Source organism: Tiliqua scincoides, chromosome 3 (genome assembly GCF_035046505.1).
Source record: "Tiliqua scincoides isolate rTilSci1 chromosome 3, rTilSci1.hap2, whole genome shotgun sequence".
NCBI lineage: Eukaryota > Metazoa > Chordata > Lepidosauria > Squamata > Scincidae > Tiliqua > Tiliqua scincoides.
In genome coordinates, this window is record NC_089823.1 from 209,547,376 (window position 1) to 209,567,674 (window position 20,299).

The following is a 20,299-nucleotide window of genomic DNA, read 5'->3' on the forward strand; positions in this document are numbered from 1 at the left end:
TTTGACTCAACACAAATGGCCCCTGCAAATGAGAAGGAATGTGATGATCCCTTGAGAAGGGGAAAAATGCATCCCTTTAAAATCAGTTTAAAAAACTGAACAGTCCTAACAATAGCCTCCTTAATGAGAGGGGGGGGGTAGCTGGCTAACAATCCATCAATCCTTCTCTCTAGGCAACCCCTCCCTTCCCCCTGAGCACATGAAAGAAGATGATTGCTTTGCATTGGTGAAGGGAGGGGCTGAGTGAAGTGCCTTTGTAAGCTCTTGGAGGAGGACTGATTGATGGATTGTCTTCTTAATGACTCTTATCTTACATCACAAAGGTTATCAAGGCTGTTTTTAAATCACTAGAGCAACGAAACTTTGTTTTTTAAATTGATTTGCTATAGTGTGTTTTTTGCCAACCACACCAGTGCTTGGAATGGAACCCACAGGAATAATGAGGCTCAACCTTTATATATATAAATGCTATGTGTGTATATGACACAGCCTTCTTTTGCTGGGGGGGGGGAAGGAGAGGCATTGACAGTGGAGACAAGGAGGAACATTTTTCAATCCAGCTGGTAGGCCCTACTTCCTTGATCTTCATATCTTTCTGGACATTTAAACCAGGCTGCCCTGTGCCAGCCTGGTAGCAGCACCAGCACCAAAAACCCCCACCCAATCTTCTGCTGTCATCAATGACAAGGGGCTTGGACACTGGGCTTTGTCCCCTGCTTTGAAAGGGAATAGGAGAGAGAGAGAGAGAGAGAGAGAGAGAGAGAGAGAGGTAGCAGTGGAACGGTAGCATGAAAAAACCCAAGATGACTGAATGGTTAGTGGTATCTTGGCTTCTGACTGTCTTGGACAAAACATTATCTGAACACCTTTCAATCTGGTTTCAGACTAGGTTTTGGAATGGAAATAGCCTTGGTCACCCTGGTGGATGATCTGTGCTGAGGATTAGACAGGGCGAATGTGTCTCCATTGGTCCTGCTGGACCTCTCATAACTTTCAGTACCATTAACTGTGGTGGTGTTCTGGCCTGATTTGCCAGGTTGGGACTCAAGGGCACTGTTTCACAGTGGTACTGGTCCTTCCTGGCCAACAGGTTCTAGAAGGTGTTATGAGGGATGGACATCTGTTTGGGGCTTTAGACATGCAGAGTGCCACAAGGTTCTGTTTTGTTCCCTACCTTATTTAACATCTACATGAAACTGCTGGGAGACATCATCTGAAGTTTTGGAGTGGAGTCTCACCAGTATGCAGATGACACCCAGCTCTGTGTTAGCTAATCCTCTTTTCCTTCTTAATCACCAAGAGATTTACCTTTATGCATACAGTGACACACCATTGATTCATCCAAGCTATGGTATGTTTCATCTCTTCTACATAACATGACTGATTACCTGTTGTTTTTTTTCAGTGGCTAGTTCTTAATTCTCACTTTGATTTGGAATTAAACTGCAATCCATATGAATTTCCTGACTCTTACAGCAACTAAGGGCCCAATCCTATTGAAAAGTAGCACCGGCAAGGCAGCCACATTGGTGCTGGGTATCATAAAGTGCCTTGCAACAACACATGAGTAAGTGGTGCTGGCAGGAAGGCCTGCGCTGTCCTGCTAACACAGCCCAACAGCCGCTGGGGCAGGTAACTGATGCATTGTGTGGCAAAGGGATGAGGGAGGGTGGAACACAGGTGAGAGTGGGTGCTTTGGGGCAGGGGTCCAGGCCCAGGAGGGGGCAGGGGCAATGGAGAAGGTCTCTGTCCTATCCTAACCCCCATCTTGGGCCTGAAAGCTGTACACAGGGCTACTTGGTTCTGCACTAGTACGTAATTCAGTTGGCACAGATCTGAGTAGCCCCATTTAATAGGCTGGGGCTCTACACAGCATAAGAGAACAAATGACACAAGGTTGCTAGAAGCCCTGGAGTGGCGATTTTCAGTCTTTTTCATCTCATGGCACACTGACAAGGCTCGAAAATGCTCAAGGCACAAAATCAGTTTTTTTTACAATTGACAAGGCACACTGCTGCCAGTCGGGGGCTCACACCTGCGAATGACCCAACTAATAAATGATCCTCTCCCAATTTCCTATGGCACACCAATGTGTAACAGCACACTGGTTGAAAATGGCTGCCCTGGAGCAAAGTCTTGCACTAGGTCCCCATAGCACCTCCAGTGGGGCCTGATAATCTACTGTGTACTACCATTGCAGCTAATACTGATGGGTAAGGGTAAGCCTGGCCAAGTGGTCCTCTGAGGGATCTAGCATCACCACTAGTTCCCTTGTTTTATGGGCATTAATGACCAGTGGAGCAGGGTATTCAGTAATATTGTAATATCCACATTAAATGATATTGATAATGAGACAGATGACAGTCCTGGGATACAAGTCACAAAGTGTAACATGCACACAAGGCATTCATGTTCACACATTTGTGGTTAAGAACATGGAACAAAAACCAAAAAGTACTGATTGATAATTGATTTGAACAAAATTCAGGCACAATTCCAAAAATATTATTTTTTTCCTGCCATATCCCATGAAAAGGAATCTTTTTGTGTTAGTGTTCCATTTGTACAGGGAGACTGCACCCACAATTATATATCCATCTGCACTCAATGTTCTGAAGCCTTCTGCTTATATCCTCCTACTCTGATCCTGCTAAAAATATATCTTCCAAAAACATGTGGATTTTGTTTTATACCATACTAATGTGGGTTCATATGCCGCAGTTGCAGCTCACTCAAAGCAGGCATTAAATAGCTTACAGCATCTCCATGGACCATCATCAGAGGAACAGAATAGGAACAGAGGACCACAAATCATTTGGAACCTGTGTGTCCTACATGTTATACAGTAGTTGTGTGTGCATTTGGCCTGGTTGTTTTTTTGGCAGGGATAGTTGTTCTAGAGATATTTTGGAAGGTTGCAACTATTGCTCCACACACACATATCTAATTGTACAGGACAAGGCTTAAGGCGAAATCCTAGAAATGATTTGGGCCCTTCAAGTCCCTTGAAGCAGCCATAGCATGCAGAAAGGTGTGTCTGCTTCCTAAGGGTCTCTGCTGGATTCTTCTGATGGCAGAGTAGGTACCCTCCACACCCTCCTAGGGTACCCCTTGTACTAACACCAGTGATCCCATATGATCAATGGTTCATTATCTGTGAAGCTGTATCCGCTCAGGTTTCCAGGATCCTAACTCTAGTGGATAACAAGAACCACCATATGCTTCACGGAGCACATAAGAGACTGCATCTTCATACCTGGTGCCACTCCCTTGCACTTCTGGGGTAGCCTACTTCTAAAAGCATGAGGTTGCACATAACCATCATGGCTTGTAATCTGTGATTGACTTTTTCTCCAGAAATCTGTCCAATCCTTTTTTAAAGGCATCCAGGCCAGATGCCATCACCATATCCTGTGACAAGCAGTTCCAGAGACTAAAGCCTGAAGGTTGCACATACCCATCACGGCTTGTAACCTGTGATGGGCTTTCCCCCCAGAAATTTGTCCAATCTCTTTTTAAAGACATCCAGACCAGATGCCATCATCACATCCTGTGACAAGGAGTTCCACAGACTAATTACATGCTGGGTAAAGACATGTTTTATTTTGTCTGTCCTAATTCTCCCAACTCTCAATTTCAGTGGCTGTCCCGGTAGTCCGTGGGAGAATAAAGAGCATCCCTCCATCCACTCTATCCATCACCACATCCTGTGGCAAGGGGTTCCACAGACTAACTACATGCTGAGTAAAGATTTGTTTTCTTTTGTCTGTCCTGACTCTCCCAACATTCAATTTCAATGGCTGTCCCCGGTTCTGGTATTGTGTGGGAGGGAAAAGAGCATCCCTCTATTCACTCTATCCATCACCACATCCTATGGCAAGGAGTTCCACAGACTAACTACATGCTGAGTAAAGAGATATTTTCTTTTGTCTGTCCTGACTCTCCCAACACTCAATTTCAATGGCTGTCCCCTGGTTCTGGTGTTGTTTGGGAGGGAAAAGAGCACCCCTCTACCCACTCTATCCTGCATAATTTTGTATGTCTCACTTGTGCCCCCCCTCAGGTGCCTCTTCTCTGAACTGAAAAGCCTCAAACCCGATCCTGTGGCAAGGGGTTGTACAGACTAATGACACGCTGAGCAAGGAAATATTTTTTTTTGTCTGTCCTAACTCTCCCAACACTCAATTTCAGTGTGTGTCCCCTGGTTCTGGTGTTGTGTGGAAGGGGAAAGAGCATTCCTCCATCCACTCTATCCATCACCACATCCTGTGGCAGGGAGTTCTACAGACTAATACGCTGAGTAAAGAAATGATATCTTTTGTCTGTCCTGACTCTCCCAACACTCAGTTTTAGCAGATTCAAGGCACACCTAGAGTAAGAGGGGGGGTAATGTGGGTGTGTGAGAGAGAGGGGGTAGTGTGTGTGTGTGTGTGAGAGAGAGAGAGAGAGAGAGGGAGGGTAGAAGGACAAACACAGTGTGCTGTGGAGGGTCTACAGGCCAGTTCCTGCCAGCTCCACTGAGGAGTGTGGAGGCACCTCCCACCCGGTGGGCGTGGCCACGAAGACGCTGAGGGCTGTAAACACCGCTCTGCGTGGAGGAAGAAGGGGAGAGGGCGGGCGTGAGGCGCACGCGCACATTCTGCCCGCCCTGCCGCTTCTGCTCTCCCTCTTCCCCGCCCACTGCCGCTCTCTCAGCCAATAAGGAAGAGGGGGGAGGGCCTGCGCCGCTGCCAGGCGTAACCGGGAAGGGGCCGTTGTGGCAGTTGGGCGAAGGAGGGCGCGTGCGGGCGGGTGACGGTTGGCCTCTCCCTTGGCGGTGCGGCCGGTCCCCTTCCTTCTCCCTCCTGCCATGGCTGCCGGCGAGGAGGTGCGGGTGCTGCAGACTCTCCGCGGGAAGATCTGTGAGTCGCCGGGCGGGGTCCGCGCGTGGGGGTCCGCGGGCCGGCGTGGGCGGGCATAGCCGGAAGGAGGGGCCTTCGCTTCGGGCGGCCTCACTGACTCACCCGCCGCCGCCCTCGGAGATGCTGCTGCGCTGCGCTGCTCTGGGCGCGGGGGCCTCTGGGGGCGGGGGGCGCCTCTGTCTCGGGTGAGCCATGTGGGGCGCACACCTGCTGCTGAGCTCGAGGGGAAGGAGGCGGTGGAGGGCTGAGGGGGGCAAAGCCCGGAGACTTCCAGGGGGGAGGCTGTGCTGGCCGGGCGTGGGTGTGGGCATGGGCATGGCCGTGTCAGTCCACGGTGGCAGAAAGGAGGCGACTGACAGCCCCGTCCTGGGCACGTCTACTCGGAAGTAAGTCCCATTATAGTCAATGGGGCTTACTCCCAGGTAAGTGTGGACGGGACTGTAGCCTAAGCCCTCTCTGGACTTACCTTAGCCAAGCCTCACACTATCATACTCTTCCCACAGCCTCTGTGTGTCTACTCAGAAGTAAATCCCATTGCAGTCAGTGGGGCTTGCTTCCAGGTAAGTGTGGATAGGATTGCAGCCTAAGCCCCCTCTGTCTTCAGCAGAGCCAAGCCTCATACTGCCATATTCTTCCCACAGCCTCAGCATGTCTACTTGGAAGTAAGTCCCATTATAGCAAGTGAGGCTTACTCCCAGGTAAGTGTGGGATTGCAGACTGGCTGGCTATCTCTGCAAGGAGGAATGGGGGGAGAGGGGTAGCAGCGGGGGGGGGGGGCTTGCTTTGAGCACAAGAGAGTGGAACACTATGCAAGACCTGCTTGCACTTCTTTTCCCCTGTTGGGTGGAGCAAAGAAGATCCATTTCTCTCACCCTGGCAGATGCTCAAGGTGGTGTTTCAGATACTGAATGATCCTAAGTGCGATTGTATGCTGTACAGAGATTGGCCCTGCCAATCTTGGCTACATGATGAGTGTGCCTGTACAGTGCATGTGTTTGAAACATACTTGTGCTTGTACACACATATATATATACATGCAGACACACCCATACACTCACTCACTGTTACCCCTACTAACTGGGCAAGAAACACTTTTGCAAGTGTAGTTCCTCTTATTTAGCAGGGGGAGAATAACTGTCTCTCTCACCCCAGCACAATGTCTTTTCTAGTGGCTGTTTGCTGGTAGAGTTCTGCATCATTTTAGCTTGTGAGCCCTTTTAGGACATAAGGACATAAGAACAGCCCCACTGGATCAGGCCATAGGCCCATCTAGTCCAGCTACCTGTATCTCACAGCGGCCCACCAAATGCCCCAGGGAGCACACCAGATAACAAGAGACCTCATCCTGGTGCCCTCCCTTGCATCTGACATAGCCCATTTCTAAAATCAGGAGGTTGCACATACACATTATGGCTTGTAACCCGTAATGGATTTTTCCTCCAGAAACTTGTCCAATCCCCTTTTAAAGGCATCCAGGCCAGATGCTGTCACCACATCCTGTGGCAAGGAGTTCCACAGACCGACCACATGCTGAGTAAAGAAACATTTTCTTTTGTCTGTCCTAACTCTCCCAACACTCAATTTTAGTGGATGTCCCCTGGTTCTGGTGTTATGTGAGAGTGTAAAGAGCATCTCTCTATCCACTCTGTCCATCCCCTGCATAATTTTGTATGTCTCAATCATGTCCCCCCTCAGGCGTTTCTTTTCTAGGCTGAAGAGGCCCAAACGCTGTAGCCTTTCCTCGTAAGGAAGGTGCCCCAGCCCAGTAATCATCTTAGTCACTCTCTTTTGCACCTTTTCCATTTTCACTATGTCCTTTTTGAGATGTGGTGACCAGAACTGGACACAATACTCCATGTGTGGCCTTACCATCGATTTGTACAATGGCATTATAATATTAGCTGTTTTGTTCTCAATACCTTTTCTAATGATCCCAAGCATAGAATTGGCCTTCTTCACTGACAGGGAGTCATTAGGTATTTGACTTTGTCTGTAAACTGCTTTGTGAATTTCTTTGTTGAAAAGTGGTATACAAATGCCATCAATTGAAGCATGTATGCACTGCTGAAATGGAGACTCCTGCGTTGGCACGGTCATGTCCTGAGAATAGATGCCAAAGGATCTCTTCTATGGAGAACTCGTGCAGGGAAAGCACCCTACAGGTAGACCACAGCTGTGATACAAGGACATCTGCAAGAGGGATCTGAAGGCCTTAGGAATGGACCTCAACAGGTGGGAAACCCTGGCTGCTGAGCTTGGAGAGACTGTGCAGCATGGCCTCTTCCAGTTTGAAGAGATGCTTGGCCAACAGACTGAGGCAAAGAAGGAAGGCCCATAGCCAGGGAGGCAGACCAGGGACAGACTGCACTTGCTCCCATTGTGGAAGGGATTGTCACTCCCAAATTGGCCTTTTCAGCCACACTAGATGCTGTTCCAGAACCACCATTCAGAGCGCGATATCATAGTCTTTTGAGACTGAAGGTTGCCAACAACATTATTATATCTCTATAAAATTACGGACACCTAAGGGATGTGAAATAGTCCCTAAAAATCTGTGCTTCTGTTTCATTCATGGTATTCATAGACAAAGTTTTTATTGCATTCAAAGCATGTTACATAACTTTAGTATTTTGGCAGTTTTTGCATATGCTGGCCATTTGTTAAAATTGAACTGGATTTTGTGTGAAGAAGGGTGATGTACTAGAGGATTTCTTAAAAGGGTATGCAGTAAAAGGACAAAGGATGCTCATGGAGAGAAGGAAATTTGTGTTGAGCATGAGGCATAGAAGGCACAAGTGACATAAGAGATGTATTTTTATGAGTGGCCCTGTTGGCCATATTGCCATGGAACAGATAGGGATATGAAGTTTACTGGAGTTTACTTAAAGAGTTGTCTTACGAAGAAGAAAGCCATATATATACAAAGAGATAACAGAAATGGCATCATAAGGGAGTCTGGAATGGGCAGTGGCTGATCAGCAGTGTACTGAAAGGAACAGGGCACCATGCCTAGGAATTGTGTACTTCTAGAGGTTTGCTCTTCCCATGTGTGAACATCTCTACACCTTGTTATGGTGAAATAGAGCAACCGAATTAAACTGCCAATGTGTAGTATTAATAGATGCTTGGGGGAATGACACTGATGAGAGAGCAGTTTTCTTATCTATATATGATAGGGTGGAAACGGCAAGAATAGAGGAGGCTTGGAAGTGTATTTGAGCTGGGATGAGAAGTATTGCTTAAACTGCAACCTGGTCTCTTCAGCATCACCAGTTCCCAGCTACTAGGAATGCACTCTCCTGGCTGCTGTACCAGTTGCAGCCACAACCCTAACTTGCGTTTGCTGAGCAGAGGTGTCTTCCTGATTGTTGGAAGTGGTGACTTTGAGAGGAAGACTTGACTGCAGTGTTGGTGGTAAATGCTGTGCTTTTCAGTATTTTGATGTGCAAACACTGTTGCTTTACCCGGAATGAGACTGTAATCCTTTGAAGGCATAGAGTAGTTGTTTTCAACCACTGTGCCATGGCACACTGGTGTGCCATGAGTGGTCCACAGGTGTGCCACAGGGATTTGGAAAAGGGTCGTTTGTTAGTAGGGCCAATGGGCGATGTGAGCCCCCCCTCCCCACTGGCAGCATGGTGTGTCTTATCAATTGTCAAAAACCTGATGATGTGCCTTCACAATTTCAGTGACTTGTCAGTGTGTGCCATGAGATGAAAAATGTTGAAAATTGCCGGCATAGAGAATAACATCTATTATTTGCATAATCCTTTCAAATCTGGTGGTTTGTCTTTAAAATCAACTGATTAACAAAACTGAAATGCATATGGTTCTTGTGAAATGCAGGATGTTGCAGGAAGTTTGTACACTTGGTTCTGTAAGTGATGACTTGTTAGGCTTCTGGGTACCTTGGGAATGAAGGAGTAACATTTTACTAGCTGGTTCAAATGTGACCAAAGTATCTCATAGATCTGGGATGCTAGAAAACATGCAAGTGAGCAATTGAAGCTGTTATCAGGGGCAAGATGATGATGGTGATGATAATGTTATAGGGCTGACGTAGATTTCAGGGCAGTTAGGACAAACAGGATGTAGTGGTTTTCCGAAGGTGGGAGGGATTGAAGTACATTCATGTAAGTCAAACGTAACCCACTTCCTTTCTCACGCCTTTATTCAATCTTTTGGAGAATGACTTGCAGCATGTCTAACTTCCATTTTGATGCGGAACTTGTTTCATAATGTCTCAGTTGATCAAAGATGATTATAGAAGACCCGGTATGTAGCTTAGCAGCTAAGCCGTGAGTTGGAAGTTCCCTGGCTTAAATCATCCCTCTTTCATGGTCTCAAAATTGTCTTGAGCAAACAATTCTCTCTTCCACCTACTGCAATTTGGGGGTAATATTTGCAGGTTGTTGGATGGATTACATCAAGATAATACATGTGAAATGCTTGCATGCCCAGAAAGTTCAAATGTTCATGGTCGTGATACCTTCAAACATCTGGTATTCAAACATCTGGTATTCAGCATCACATTTTCATGTCAAATCTTAAACCCAAAATTAATCACTATACTTGGTTTTTTTCAGGAGAAATATAATCTGCAACTTTTTCTGAAAAAGATCCATGTGTTAAAGATCTCACTTAAAATGACACTTAAAATTTTCTAAGACTGTATATGAAATGCACAAGCGCCTGTTTTGTGATGTACACCTGCGTTGTTACTCTTCAAATGGTGCCTTAGGACTGTCAACCAGTTAAATAGTTCAGATTGTATTTGATTTATAACCCCTAGGGGCTGGGGATGAGAATAGGCCCTCAGTTTGGCTGTACTTGTCGTAAGAGGTGACTAAACAGCCACCGGGTAGATGGGACTCGTCAGCCTGGGAAGGCAGCTCATCTGAGAGAAGGAAAACTCTGGTCCCAAACCTCCACTGCCTTGTGGCTACATCCAGTTATGGAAAAGGCTTCAGGAGTCAACCTCGAGGCAAAATCTGGAGCCGGAGTCCCTGAGGCAGTTCATGGCTGAACACAGTCACGTTCTGGCAACTCCTGCGACGCTGCTGGAACCAACCATATTGGCCTCTGCCTTTCCATTGGACCATTTCAGCGACGTGGAGAGGGGGGATTTGCTGCCTATCCTCCATACCTACTTTACCCAGGCTTTGCACACTGGAGAGGACACTGTTCCAGAACCACCATTCAGAGCGTGACACCATAGTCTTCCGAGACCGAAGGATGCCAACAACATTTGATTTATCCATTATATTGTTTTTTTAATTGATGTTTAATTTTAAAGTATATATACCACTTATGCATCATACATCAACAATCTTTTCCCCCCCTTTTTCCTTCCCCCCAAGAACAGCGACCATTAACATTAAGTATTTATATCTGCAGCCATAAGCACACCTTTTGGATTTTATCCATTATAACAGAATTGGCCCCCCTTCCCTTACCCATCTTATATATCTCAACCATTTCTTTTTTATCTCGGTTTTCTTACCTTCCCATGACTTATCCTGTTTCAATATTGATACTATGTCTGATCGCATCCATTCATATAAATACCAATTCCATTTTTCCACAGTCCATTTTGATGCATCTTTCCACCCATATGCTATAACTGCATGGATAGCTAGAATCATAGCTTTGAATAAATCCTGATTATGTTTTTTTTACTTTATTATTTCCCAAAACTTCCATAAATAACATTTTCCCAGAGAGCTCCAGCTTAAGGTAACATAATTCCTCCACCTTTTCAAATATTAATTGCCAAAAATCAATTACCTTAGAACATTCCCACCAAAGATGGCATAATAACCCTTTACCCTCCTACAGTGCTTATATGATTAAGGGAAGGAATTTGAATTCCTTCCCTTAATCATATAAGCCAGTTGCGCAGGTGTCCTATACCATTTCAATATTTATTTCATCTCCAATTCTCTAAATTTTTCCATTCTAATCTCCAGTATTCCTTTCATTATTCTGTCGATCTCCTATACTGACATTCCCACCTCTCTTTCCCATTCAATTTGTATTAACCTGATCATATAGTCTCTATCTTTATTCATTAAATTGTATAACTGTTTTGCCATACCCTTTTTATTATCCTCTTTAAGACTGTATATTTTTTCAAATTGAGTATCCTCTTCATTTAAAACTCGGGAGTATCTTTGTTTTAAAATATTATATAAAGCCAAGATCCTTAACCAGTATTTTCTTCCCACTTCTTCCAATAATTCTTGTATAGGAGTCAATATCCCCTGAGGATTATATAAATCCTTTGATTTATCCATTATATTGAAATATGTTTGCATGCTACCCCCAAACCTTGGTAGATGCTTGAAATATTGAAGGAATTCACAGTATAATAAACAAAAAGCTGCTGTGTGCTATTTGAAGGAAATTATACACCGGGATGTTTATTCCATTCCAGAGTAATGCTGCAGAACTAAAATAGTTTAAAAAAATTAGTCAAGAAAAGCTTAGTTGATTGATTTCAACTGTACCTTAAATGGTGGTAATACTGTGAATGTTGCATTTCAATCTGATTGTGCTTATTGATTTAGGATATTTAAATTTATAAAACTCAGGCATCTACGTACAGTGACTTTTCATGGGAACTAGAAATACAGGCAGCACATTGAGCCACAAACATGCTCAGCATCATGGTACACTAAACTTCCTTTTTAATCTTACCTTTGTTACTTGTTGTCATGATACTTGACATTCTAAATTGTGCAAAGCACTGTACGTTCTCAATTCTTATAGCTTTATAGTATGTGTTGCCTTGGATTGTGTTTGAAGTTGAGGAAGATAGCAATTCTATACAAGCTTGAAAGTGGATCCCACTGAACTGAATGAGTTTACTTCTGAATTAGTATTCATGGGCAGTATGCCACTTAGAGGGCAATCTTAACGCCTTAAATCAGTGCTTTCCAGCACTGGCATAGCAGTGCCAATGGGACATGTGCTGCATCCTGCAGTTGGGTGTCACTCATGGAGGAATTTAAAAATAGTTTCCTCTTTGGGGGGGAAGCAGAGTAGCTTAAGCAGCAGACCCCCCCCCTTTGGGTATTACCCCAGGGAACCTCCCTCACCCGGCTGACTGCTATTCAATAAAAAGACAAAAAGGCAATGGCTTGTTAAAGTTGCAAAAAGAAGTTATTTACTTATAGTTCCATTGAGTGTATATTTACAGCATCTGATTAGGATCAGAGGTTCAGCTAACACTTAGATATAGCAAGGCCCTGGAGCTGCCTCACCCTGCATGCCTTGTGCTCAAGATAGCCTGGGCATCAGAGCCCTGATGTGCGCCATCTTATCAGGTCAGTGGTCAGAGGACAAGAGGAAGTGCTCAGGAGAAGGGAAGGATAAAGGTTTAGGGCCACACCCCACAAAGATTACAGAGAGAACAGGTAGAAAGGTCAGAGTCACTGGGTCATAGCTTGACCCCTTCTGGACAGCAGACGGAGTTGCATCAACTCCAACAACTCACGGAGGCCTCCTCAAAGTAAGGGAATGATTGTTCCTTTACCTAAGAGCTGCATTGCCCTTATGTCAGTGCTGGAAAGCACTGATATAAGGGGTTAGGATTGTGCCCTTAGTGAGTTCATGGCAAAGCTGAGATTGGAGTTAAAAACTTCCCAATTCAAACCGAATTTTCTGCTGTTTGTGGCTTGCCAAACTAGTTTTGACTTAAGTAACTCAACTTCACGTTCATATACCCCCTCCCTTTCAGTGAAACTGCCTTAGTTTTTACCTAGAGCAAGGTTTTACCTTACCTCTGAGAGTTTGAGAACTGCTGGTAAGTCTTGACGGGAGTTGGGACTGGAATGGGAGAGTGCCCTGCAGCAATCGCAGTGCTGTTGGGACCCAGGGGCATTTGAACGTACCTGCGGGTATTGTGCAGCCTCGAGAAGGTTCATTGGAGGCACACAGCCCACTTAGTGAACCTTTGTTCTGCAGCAGTGAGCTTTAGTCTGCAGTCGGAGCTCACTTCCATGTTTCGGTTGGAGCTCACTGCTGTGGTGGGGAGGCTCACTGAGGAGGCTGTGAGCCTCTAGGACCTTCCGGGAGTACATCCCCCCAGCTACATTAAAATGACCCTGGGTTGCCTCAGTGCCACAATCACTGCAGCACCATCAGGGCACCCATTCCTGGGCCACTACTGTAAAGTTTTAAACTTCAGTGGTGGGTCATGACCTACCAGTTTGACTTCCACTGCCCTAGAGGATTTTACTGGATAGTGGGAAGTAGTATCTGTGCATTGATTGGGATAGCAATTTGTCTTGGTGCATTTCTTGTACAGTTAGTGCTTGTTATCTGCTAGGGTTAGATTCTTGGAAACTCTAGTGCAGTGTTTCTCAAACTGTGGGTCAGGACCCACTAGGTGGGTCATGAGCCAATTTCAGGTGGGTCCCCATTCATTTCAATATTTTATTTTTAATATATTAGACTTGATGCTACCATGGGATGTGACTGCATTTGGGGAGATCTGTACTTTTAACAGGCTACTATGTATATGCTTTTAATGTGATAGTTAATGGGGCTTACTCCTCAGTAAGTGTAGGTAGGATTGCAGCCTAGGATTGTTAAAAATTTTCCTGCTTGATTATGTCACTTCTGATCATGACATCACTTCCGGTGGGTCCTGACAAGATTCTCATTCTAAAAAGTGGGTGGCAGTGCTAAATGTGTGAGAACCACTGCCCTAGTGGATAGTGAATTTGCAGATAACGAACCACTGACCCTATGGGATCAATTAGGTTAGCTACAATGGGTATCCTAGGAGGGGAAGGGATACCTTCTCTGCCATCAGAAGAATCCAGCAGAGACTCTCAGGAAGTGTTAATCTGCTGTTTGTAGCCCACTGTAGTTTCATGTATTGTTCATGTATATGTTGTAATCTTCTTGTAAACTGCCTTGAATAGCAGGTTTGTTGCCTGGGGAAGACAGAATAAAAATCTTTTGAACAAATACAAAAATACCAGGTTTAAACTTTCACATTCATGTGTTCCAGGGTCTGAATGTGACTCTCTACAGTCTGCTTTTGCAAAGACCTCTGTCTCCATGTATGTAGACAAGACATAATCCTGCCTTTAACTGTTCCAGAAAAGGGGGGGGGGGAAGCTGGAGTGTCTTGGATAACTCGGGGCCCAAAATATCCAACTATCCAGCACTGATGCAGCCATAGTGCAGTCCTGAGGTAAGGAAGCAAAAGTTTCATTACCTTCAAGAGGTTTTTGTGACTGCCCTCTTGCAGGATGCAGTGCACACCCCATTGGCACAGCTGTATCAGTGCTGGAAACATGGATAGAATTGGACCCTACTGTCTGTCTAGCTGTCAAGGGAATATAATTCAAATTAGAAATTTCTATTTTGCCCTTTTAGGCTGCTTCTAGATGACAGCTTCTTTCTCATGAAATGCAAGGTATCATTTGAAGACCTTTGTTTCGTTAAGCAAAACAAATTTTAGTCTTGCAAGGAACCTTTTCTATTTAAATTTGTCTCCTAAGAAACTCTAGAGCAGTGGTTCCCAAACTGTGGGTCAGGACCTGATTTTTGATGGGTTCCATAGCAGCTGAGCAGATTCTCCAATGAAAGCACTGTGTTACAAGGATCAGATAACTAATTGCCTCAAGCCCTGAGGCTATTCAAAAATTGTATAGCTGCTAATTGCCCTTCAAAGAGCTCAACTCCTTGCAAACTGAGCTCTTGATGTTTGCAAGCATGTGTAAATATAGGGAGATAAATGTTTGAGCATCTTTTGGGGGGCTATTTTTACTTGTAAATGTTTCTAAATCTCCTTTAAGTCTTGTAAACCTAGGTGGGTCCTGAAGGAGAGTCCTTTAAAAAGTGGGTCTTGGTGCTAAAATGTTTGGGAACCACTGCTCTAGAATCTTAAAATACTGGGATATGTCCTAGAACAGTGTTTTTCAAACTGTGGGTCGGGACTCACTAGGTGGATTGCAAGCCAATTTCAGGTGGGTCCCCATTCATTTCAGTATTCTATTTTTAATGTTAGACTTGATGCTCCCATCATGTATGACTGCATTTGGAGAAATGTTACGGATCTGTACATAAGAACATAAGAACAACCCCACTGGATCAGGCCATAGGCCCATCTAGTCCAGCTTCCTGTATCTCACAGCGGCCCACCAAATGCCCCAGGGAGCACACCAGATAACAAGAGACCTCATCCTGGTGCCCTCCCTTGCATCTGGCATTCTGACATAACCCATTTCTAAAATCAGGAGGTTGCGCATACACATCATGGCTTGTACCCCATAATGGATTTTTCCTCCAGAAACTTGTCCAATCCACTTTTAAAGGCGTCTAGGCTTGACGCCAGCACCACATCCTGTGGCAAGGAGCTCCACAGACCGACCACACACTGAGCAAAGAAATATCCCCGTCCGTCCGTCCTAACTCTCCCAACACTCAATTTAAGTGGATGTCCTCTGGTTCTGGTGTTACGTGAGAATGTAAAGAGCATCTCTCTATCCACTCTGTCCATCCCCTGCATAATTTTGTATATGTCAATCATGTCCCCCCTCAGGCGTCTCTTTTCTAGGCTAAAGAGGCCAAAACACCATAGCCTTTCCTCATAAGGAAGGTGCCCCAGCCCAGCAATCATCTTAGTCGCTCTCTTTTGCACCTTTTCCATTTCCACTATGTCTTTTTTGAGATGCGGCGACCAGAACTGGACACAGTACTCCAGGTGTGGCCTTACCATAGATTTATACAATGGCATTATAATACTAGCCGTTTTGTTCTCAATACCCTTCCTAATGATCCCAAGCATAGAATTGGCCTTCTTCACTGCCGCCGCACATTGGGTCGACACTTTTATCGACCTGTTCACCACCACCCCAAGATCTCTCTCCTGATCTGTCACAGACAGCTCAGAACCCATCAGCCTATATCTAAAGTTTTGATTTTTTGCCCCAATGTGCATGACTTTATACTTACTGACATTGAAGCGCATCTGCCATTTTGCTGCCCATTCTGCCAGTCTGGAGAGATCCTTCTGCAGCTCCTCACAATCACTTCTGGTCTTCACCACTCGGAAAAGTTTGGTGTCGTCTGCAAACATAGCCACTTCACTGCTCAACCCTGTCTCCAGGTCATTTATGAAGAGGTTGAAAAGCACCGGTCCCAGGACAGATCCTTTGGGGCACACCGCTTTTCACCTCTCTCCATTGTGAAAATTGCCCATTGACACCCACTCTCTGCTTCCTGGCCTCCAACCAGTTCTCAATCCATGAGAGGACCTGTCCTCTAATTCCCTGACTGTGGAGTTTTTTCAGTAGCCTTTGGTGAGGGACCGTGTCAAACGCCTTCTGAAAGTCCAGATATATAATGTCCACGGGTTCTCCCACATCCACATGCCTGTTGACCTTTTCAAAGAATTCTATAAGGTTCGTGAGGCAAGACTTACCCTTACAGAAGCCATGTTGAATCTCCCTCAGCAAGACTCTCCCTCAAAATCTGTACTTTGAACGGGCTTCTATGTATATGCATTTAACAATGATAGTAAATGGGACTTACTCCTGAGTAAGTGTGGGTAGGATTACAGCCTTCGATTGTTAAAAGGTTCCTTGCTTGATGTTATCACTTCTGTCCATAACATCACTTCTGGTGTGTCCTGACAGAATCTCATTGTGAAAAGTGGGTCCTGGTGCTAAAGGTTTGAGAACCACTGTTCTAGAATCTAGCGAGAACATTTTTTCTCTAGTGAGAACAAAACGGCTAATATTATAATGCCATTGTACAAATCGATGGTAAGGCCACACCTGGAGTATTGTGTCCAGTTCTGGTCACCACATCTCAAAAAGGACATAGTGAAAATGGAAAAGGTGCAAAAGAGAGTGACTAAGATGATTACTGGGCTGGGGCACCTTCCTTATGAGGAAAGGCTACAGTGTTTGGGCCTCTTCAGCCTAGAAAAGAAACGCCTGAGGGGGGGACATGATTGAGACATACAAAATTATGCTTGGGAAGGATAAAGTGGATAGAGAGATGCTCTTTACACTCTCACATAATACCAGAACCAGGGGACATCCACTAAAATTGAGTTTTGGGAGAGTTAGGACTGACAAAAGAAAATATTTCTTTACTCAGCGTGTGGTTGGTCTGTGGAACTCCTTGCCACAGGATGTGGTGATGGCGTCTGGCCTGGATGCCTTTAAAAGGGGATTGGACAAGTTTCTGGAGGAAAAATCCATTACGGGTTACAAGCCATGATGTGTATGTGCAACCTCCTGATTTTAGAAATGGGCTATGTCAGATGCAAGGGAGGGCACCAGGATGAGGTCTCTTGTTATCTGGTGTGCTCCCTGGTGCATTTGGTGGGCTGCTGTGAGATACAGGAAGCTGGACTAGATGGGCCTATGGCCTGATCCAGTGGGGCTGTTCTTATATTCTTACTTGGTTTATGCAGGGTGGTACTCAGGCTTCTCTGTTGCCCCACTTGATCTGAGAGACCTTGAACACATCTAGCACAGCTGTGCATTCTGTGGCAAGTTTAGTAGTAGTGTACCAGTAGTTTTCAAAGGGAAGCTTGTCTACTATTACTGGTCAGCATTGAAAAATGCATGCATGACAAAAATTAGGGTTCTACTAACATAGTTTGAAAACTAACATAAAATTGTGCTTCTGCCATGCTAAACTTATTTTAATGCCTTGGAGAGAATGCTTAAAGTCTACTGCAGTGGTTCTCAAACTGGTGGGTCGCGACCCACCAGTTCGTGTAATGCTTCCCCCGTCCCTTGAAAACTTCCATTTTGCAGGAGGTGCTTTGCGCCCGCTTTTAGCGAACGTTCCAAGCCTCGGGGAGCGCTGCGCAGGGCTCCCTCCACCTGTAGCCTGCTGCAGCCCTGCCTTCTGAAGTAAGTGCAAAGCACTCCCTTCACCTCTCTTAGCTGCCCTAGCCCCTCCCCCACAAGAACTTACTGAGGGAGTAAAGCTCCCTCAAAGTTTGAGAATCACTGGTCTACTGTGTTTATCACTTCTGCTGAACTTCGAATGTTGTAGTAATAAAGATATTTGACAAGACTGTTTTGCTTTAGAAGTACTACGAATTGTTCAAGCAGGAAGGCTAAAGATCGCTGCCATAAAGTAGTAAAACATTATTGTTAAGATTGCACAAGTATCACTTTCAAGTATGTCCTTTATTTTGCTGATGTAGTAATGCTCTAAAATGTTCTGAGTTTGAACTCTTCTTATGCCCAAGCAGAAGAATATACCCAGAGGCACCTGTAAAACTCATGTCATATTTATATTCAGTCTAGAATCCAGTGGCCTCATCTGTTTTTAAAGTTGCACTTCTTTATTTTACAAAGAAATGATTAAAGTGGAACTGTCAAAACAGTAAAGTTGGGCTAATATATTTACATTGGAAGCTTGATTGCATATGTTTCTTGTTATATTTTTCCACTTTGGAAAAAAAATCAGCTACTTTCAGCTGTAATGTGTGAATAATTCAATTAGAATCTCATAGCTCTTCAATGAAAATATACTAATTAAATGATCGTGGTGATACACTGTAATAAGTGAGACTTGAGTTCTCAAGATTTAATAGACTACTAAACTAAATAGCAGTAGTAAGATACTAAGATGCATAACACCTACTGTAAATACTCACCTATGAGTTGATCTCACAGATAAGTCAAGGACCAGTTTTGAGCGCAAAAAGCATAGAATTTTGTATGACCCTTGGATAAGTCGGGGATAGAATTGATGGGTGTGTGAAATTCTTTGAAAATGACTTACCAGGAATTGTACTGAGGCAGCAGCAAAAAGCCAAAAAGGAAAAAAAAAGCCATTTTACCTTCTTTTCCAAACAGGAAGGGAGATGAAAGTTCTTGTGGGAGTTGTAGGCATTGTGAGGAGTACAGTGCTGCACTACCATAGTGGTAGCCCTCATACAAACTACAGTTCCCTTAAGTGCCTTCATTTTTCTTCCTGTTTGGAGAAGAAGCTAAAGACTATCTTTTTTGTTGCTGCCTCTGAATAATCACTGGGTAAGTAAAATTACTCATTTTTTTCTCCACCTCCCGCCATGTCCTACCTCACCAGGCAGCTGCTCCTAGAAGCTTTGTTCACTGTATTGACTTGTGCATTAGTTGGCCCATGTTTTCAGTGTCAATTTTTAGGCATGAAGGTGCTTATGGGAGTTGTAGGCATTGTGAAGAGTACAGTGCTGCATTACCACAGCAGCACTGTCTTTGTCTTACTTGTGAGTATATACAGTGAGCTAGATTATATGTATATGTTATGATTTCTAGCTATATTTCTCTTGGGTGCAAGCATGTCTGCTTTAATAAGCTGTGTCAAGCCTAATCAGTTACCAAAGTAGGATCCTTTAAGGAATGTGCAGGTGTTGTAGGAAGTGATAGTAATGAGACTGTAGGAGGAAGCCTTCCTTTTTAGGTTAGTAGTGAACCTCTTTGTAGCATTCTCTTCTATTCTGGATGATTCTTACCTGAAGAGGACAAAGCAAAGGTCCTAGTCAGAGTACATGTAGCAGTTTTTCCCTCTACACTTACATTTCTATGGTCCTTTTAATGTGGTAACTTCTGAGATCAGTTGCGTTCGGGGTAGTATAGCTGTAGACATATAGTAACTTTATTGCTTTCAATTTAATTTCTTTATCCTTCAAATCAGGTGAGAATGAATGATCAAGTTAGCAATCCTTTGCCTTTTTCTTTTGAGTGAAAACTGCTTATGTGGGTATGGGCAATGTGGTAAATTGAGTGCCTTATTACATGAAGTAATAAAAAAAACTTTGTTTCTAGGTCAAGCCAAAAATTTAGTGCCATATTCTGGACCAAACAAAATGAGAGACAGTTTTTGTACAATCAATTTGGATCAAGAAGAGGTTTATCGCACTCAAGTAGTAGAGAAGTCTTTAAGGTAAGTTTTTTTTTTTTTTACAATGATATTTGATTTGCTTGGGTCAAAGAAAAAACCCTTGCTTAAAATGGGGTGCTAACTCATCTGTAATGTCTAAAGCCTTAAAGGGAAGTGGGCTGTATCTTTTGATTTCCTTACCAGCCTGTGCTTTTTGGAGTAGTGTCTGAAATTCTGATCACTTACAGAAACAGCTCAGTAACTTAGGCATTAGTAATGCAATGGAACAGTATAAGGCTTGGAACATGCAAAGTTGACTAAACTTGCAGACACTTAAGTCTTACCTGTTAAATTCTTGTGTCTCTGTTATCTGTGGGGAATGTGTTCCTGCCTTACTCACAGATACTGGAAATCGTGGATAAGATTGGACCTTATCTTTGCACCCCCCACACCTCATTACCTTTATGTGGATTACATTCATGTGAAGTAAGAACATAAGAATAGTCCCACTGGATCAGGTCATAGGCCCATCTAGTCCAGCT

General features: G+C 44.3%; 1 protein-coding gene across 1 annotated transcript in view; it reads left to right on the forward strand.

Annotated features, from left to right (window-relative positions):
- Window positions 1-4,776: 4,776 nt before the first annotated feature.
- The window catches only part of RASA2 (RAS p21 protein activator 2), a 66,677-nt gene continuing 51,154 nt past the window's right edge, over window positions 4,777-20,299 (forward strand). The window contains exons 1-2 of the mRNA XM_066620586.1: window positions 4,777-4,901; window positions 19,703-19,820. Of these exons, the coding sequence (XP_066476683.1) occupies window positions 4,850-4,901; window positions 19,703-19,820 (170 nt within the window). The 5' untranslated portion in view covers window positions 4,777-4,849. The remainder of the gene's footprint in view (window positions 4,902-19,702; window positions 19,821-20,299) is intronic.